This window comes from Capra hircus, chromosome 18 (assembly GCF_001704415.2).
Source record: "Capra hircus breed San Clemente chromosome 18, ASM170441v1, whole genome shotgun sequence".
Classification (NCBI taxonomy): Eukaryota; Metazoa; Chordata; class Mammalia; order Artiodactyla; family Bovidae; genus Capra; species Capra hircus.
This window is the reverse complement of record NC_030825.1, coordinates 25,450,643-25,455,684: the sequence shown is the minus strand read 5'-3', so window position 1 is coordinate 25,455,684 and position 5,042 is coordinate 25,450,643. Positions and strand designations below refer to the sequence as shown.

The following is a 5,042-nucleotide window of genomic DNA, read 5'->3' as shown; positions in this document are numbered from 1 at the left end:
TAGGGCCTAGGGGCCTCCATGAAACAGGATCTCGACAGCCCAGGTACAGTCACAGGCACTCTCCTGCCCGATGGCACACATGGTTGTTTCAATTCACACAGCCCAGAAACTGGGAAACACTGTCATGCTTGGTGATTGGATTTTGATACTATCATTTAGTTGGGGCCTTAAGCAACACTGCAGTGTCAGTCATCCAAGGAAGAAGCAACTCCCGGCTCAAGAGTAAGCAGAGAGGAGAGGTGGCTTAGATAGGGGGAAGGGAAGTCCTTTCCTTTTTCTAGGTTCATTTAGTTGGACCAGACCCTCTAAGGCATTCGTATCTGCTACAGGGGACACCCAAGAGTGGGGGGCGGGGAAGAAGCTGGGCCTGTGAAGAGATGGGCGGGGACTGAGCAGGAAATCCAAGCATGAGGAGAGAGATCCAGCCTCTGGACTCAAAGCGCAGCCCTGCCCAGTCATGGGTTTCCTGGGATGAGATGGCCTCCTGACCTTCTGTGCCATTAGCTCTGTTTTTACTCACCTCCTGGCTCCACAGTGTCCAGACAGTGCTGGCCCTTGGAAGGTGTTGAATGAATGAATGGGCCTGGATTCCCTGCTAGGGGCTGTGAACTCCTTTTGGGCAGCGGCCTCCTGGGGATCACTGCAATGTGGCCCCTACCTACCCCTCCCCAGTGCCCCGATGACCATGGGCTGCTCACCAGCTCTCAGCTCAAACATGGCTCCATGGTTCAGACTGTGGCCCCAGCGATCCTTGTGGATGAGGAATGGAGACCCCACTAACCTACAAGTAAGAGGAACTACCTTCCCTGTTTGTGGCCAGAACGGCTCTTTGGCCTTTCAGGATGAGGAGAAGGGGGCAAACCAGAGGAGGCTAGTCCTGGGCCCCTACGAATGTTTAGTGGGCAGCGCAAGAATATAAGTGGGGGTCCACACACTACCAGGTGAAAACATTTGAAAGGTATAATCAAATACATCAAACACATTCTATTCCCTAATCTTAACAAAGAGCTTCATCGCAACCTAGAAGGCAGGGGTGCCGGGAGATCTGCCCTGTGGCCCCCAGCCCCAATCTGTGGCCCTTCTCCCTTCTCTCCCCACCCCAGCTCCTTCCCTCCACACCCCTGCAGGCACCAGCCCACACATTCAAACTCTGCCTGTACCCCCAGCAAACAGCCACCCTTGGCCATCCCTCAGGCTCCAGGGACACACACTGGCTACAGATCTGCCCATGGAAGTCTGGGGGGGGAGAACTGAGCAAATCCTTAGAAGGAAGCAGGCTTGGGATGATAGAAAATTCCAGAATCCAGGGCGCTCCAGGTGCGGTCTAGAAAGAGAGGTTATAGGCTCTGGGTGGGCACTTGCTCATGACTTTGGGAGGCGGTGATTAAGGGGGGAGAGGTCTTGAGTGGAACCTTCTAAACCCAGGGTCCAGGTAGAGGCCCCCACCTTCCCGTGGTAAGGGCTTCTACAGTAAACCAGGGGGCAGAGAATGAGACCTGGGCCAGGGTAGGAACAGCCCCTGTGAAAGAGGGAGCAGAAAGAGCAGGTAATGGACTTCTCCGGTCGTCCCATGGTATAGAATCTGCCTGCCAATGCAGTGGACCTGGGTTCGATCCCAGATCCAGGAAGATCCCACATGTTGTGGGGCAGATAAGCCCAGGTTCTACAGCCATTGAGCCGGTGCTCTGCCAACAAGAGAACCCACTGCAATGAGAAGCCCCTGCTCCACAACTAGAGAGTAGCCCCTCCCTCTGCAATGAGAGAAAGTTCACACAGCAATGAAGATTCAGTGCAGCCAAAACTAAAAATAAATAAAATTTTAAGAGAGAAATAGCAAGTAATAGCACATGAAGGATTTGGAGAAGAGACATAGGTAACTCCATATGTGACTGCGATTTGAGCCTGAGTCTGGCTCTCTGACACCTTGGCAGGTGGGCAGGTACAGCCACCTGCACTCCTTGTGAAAAGCTGCCTAGATGACTGCACGGCTCACCTTCTCCTCTGCCAACCCCCAGCCCATGGCTGGGCCGTGTGCAGGGCGTCTGGCCCCAGGGAGAGGTGGGGTGAGCCCAGGTCTACACCCACATGGCTATAAATAAGGAGCCTCTGGCGACTGCTCATCAGCCTCCCTTCCCCAGCTGTGACCACGCCGGAGCCTCTCAGCCGCTTGGACCATGGACTCCGGAGAATGCACCTGCATGTCTGGTGAGTAAGGATGCCCGCCCTGGGATTCTGTGACCTCTCACCAGTTCCCTACAAAGAGGCTGCAGGACTGAGGTCAATGCTTCTCTTCTTCCAATTAGAGGCACCAATGGGGCTTGTCTCAGACTGGCCACCTCTGGGGCAGCACCCGCTCTCTGCTGGATACCCGCTTGTTTTACTAGAATTAATAACCTGGCTTAGGAATGACCATCAGGGGAACTAGGGGCAAGCCTCTGAGGGCAGCCACCGGGCCAGAAGGGAAAGAGCTCTGGCCCAGGGCAATCTGTTTTTGCTTCATTGCTTCCATCCACTCCTGATACTTATTTCCAAGCCTCAGTTTCTTCATCTGAAAACTAGGGTTACTCATTCCCAGCTGCGCACCTTCCAGGGTGGCTGTGAAAGTGCTAAAATCATGAAGCTTTTGCAGATATCAGGGGAGTTATTAGAAGCATATGTGAACTCCTGAGTCTGAAAACTGCTTAATTCCACAGAGGCATGTTGGCCAGGAGAAGCAAGGTTGGGGTTCAGAGCTACCTTGGGTTTTGTGACCTTCAGAAATGGTATCAAGAAATCTCACAAGCTTCCCTGGTCTGTCCCCAAAATTTGCCCAAAAGTTTACAGAAGCTTCCAGTATCTTGATACTCAGAGCAGTAAGTAAGATGATTTTTTAAAAATATAGATGTTTTAATGATATGGAAACAAGTAGCAGCTGTGGCTCTTGCTTTGGGTTTGTTTATAGTCTTTGCTCTTCCTCCTACCCATTTAGGATTTCATCTTGCCTGATACCTTGAAAATGTGAGGATGGTACTAAGGGCTTTGACAGCCCCCAGAGGAACTTGGACAGTGTTAGTCGCTCAGTTGTGTCCAGCTCTTTGTAACCCCATGGACTGTAGCCTGTCAGGCTCCTCTGTCCATACTGGAGTGGGTCACCATTCCCTTCTCCGGGGATCTTCCAAACTTAGGAATCAAACCCAAGTCTCCTGCATTGCTGGCAGATTCATTACCGTCTGAGCCACCAGGGAAGCCCATTGGCCTAACCTGCTGCTGCTGCTGCCACCAAGTCACTTCAGTCGTGTCCGACTCTGTGTGACCCCATAGACGACAGCCCATCAGGCTCCCTGTCCCTGGGATTCTTCAGCCCAAGAACACTGGAGTGGGTTGCCATTTCCTTCTCCAATGCATGAAAGTGAAAAGTGAGAGTGAAGTCGCTCAGTCGTGCCCGACTCTTAGCGACCCCATGGACTGCAGCCCACCAGGCTCCTCTGTCCATGGGATTTTCCAGGCAAGGGTACTGGAGTGGGGTGCCATTGCCTTCTCCGTTGGCCTAACCTAGTTGTTTTCAAACCTGATGGTACATCAGAATCATCTGGGTTGCTTTTGAAAAATACTGACTCCCTTTCCCCACCCAGACCTATGAATCAGAATGCATCTTAATGAGTACCCCTGGGGATGCTGATGTAGCCTCCCAGTTTCCGACCATGCGCTGTGACTGGGAACCACTGGATGGTCTTCACCCCTGGGATGATTCTCAGCAGCCTCTTCACACTCTTGTCCAGCCTCTGTCCAAGGCTACCCCAGACCCCCAGCACCACGATGGCCTGCAGCAAGCCTGTGTGCCCCCTCCACCTTGACACTCATGTCTGTGGCTCTGCCCTTTCTTTTTAGGAGGAACCTGCGCCTGTGGAGACAACTGCAAATGCACAACTTGCAGCTGTAAAACGTGTCGAAAAAGTGAGTCTGGGGCCCACGGGCACTGCTGGCTGGGAGCTGGGAGAGTCTGCGTCTGCCATCCACCACTCCCCAGCCATGGCAGGATGGAGGGGTTCCTGGGTGCCTTTTTCCCATTCTGGAGAGATTTGAAATGAAAGCTGAGTCCCCTGGACTGCAGCCCACCTGAGGCATCCATTCCAGGGGTTTGGAGAGGAAGAGGGCTGAGAGAAGGTTCCAGCCAGCCCAGTAGTGAAGGGGAAAGAGTACCAGCCTGGTGTTATGGATCGGCCACTGTCCAGTGGTCTCAGGCCAACCCTTTCCCCTCCCTGGCCTCTGATGGACTGTGGGTGACCCCTGAGGTTCCTTCCAGCTCTAAACATCCCACCACTTCCTGTCCCAGTTTTTTTTTTTTTTTTTTTTTGCTTATGTGGATCAGAGCCTGTGTGTGACATGCTCTTCTTTTTCTACTTCCTGCTAAGTGGTGCAGGGGGAAGCGGTCAGATAAGGGTGATGACCCAAAGTTCATCTTGTGTGTCTCCTGTCCCTTTCAGGCTGCTGTCCTTGCTGCCCCCCAGGCTGTGCCAAGTGTGCCCGGGGCTGCATCTGCAAAGGGGCGTCAGACAAATGCAGCTGCTGCCCCTGAAATGCATCCGTAATGCTGGTGACGAGGCCCGGGAAGCATGTGTACAGCTCATTAGCCAAGGAGTTTGAATGATTGTACAATAGGTTGTGCTTTTTATATATTTGCCCACGTTGGGTGTTGGTGACATTCACAGAAAGTGTTTGGAGCAATAAAGTTTTCACTCGTGGTTGTCTGATGACTCAGAGCAATGTTTTACCCCAACTCAGGAGGACCACGTAGGGCTAGCCCCATGCAGATATGGCAGTCACCAGCCTGGACCCATTCAGCAGATGGCTGCTAACGCTGAGATCCTGCCACACTGCCTGAGGGTTTCCTCCTTCAGCATGAGCTTGCGTGATGCATGCACAGGGCAGGCCACCCCTGGTAACAGCCCTCAACCAATCACAAACAGGACATAGTGGATTAATACCTCCAGCATCTTTACAATTACAGTGGGACAAATCTGAGGCATGTTCTATACTGGCCCCCAACAGAAGTCCTCAGCAGC

The 5,042-nt window shown here is 52.8% G+C and overlaps 1 protein-coding gene across 1 annotated transcript; it reads left to right on the top strand.

Annotated features, from left to right (window-relative positions):
- MT4 (metallothionein 4) lies at positions 2,104–4,733 on the top strand. The gene is made up of 3 exons (XM_018062008.1): positions 2,104–2,205; positions 3,868–3,933; positions 4,464–4,733. The coding sequence occupies exons 1-3, from the start codon at positions 2,175–2,177 to the stop codon at positions 4,553–4,555; spliced, it is 189 nt and encodes a 62-aa protein (XP_017917497.1). The 5' UTR covers positions 2,104–2,174; the 3' UTR covers positions 4,556–4,733.

Bases quoted from the DNA above. Each gene is read 5' to 3' on its own strand.
- MT4 (XM_018062008.1), top strand. From the start codon at position 2,175: ATGGACTCCGGAGAATGCACCTGCATGTCTG. The intron at 2,206-3,867 runs GTGAGTAAGGAT...CTTTCTTTTTAG, and splicing joins AGAATGCACCTGCATGTCTG to GAGGAACCTGCGCCTGTGGA. The intron at 3,934-4,463 runs GTGAGTCTGGGG...TGTCCCTTTCAG, and splicing joins CTGTAAAACGTGTCGAAAAA to GCTGCTGTCCTTGCTGCCCC.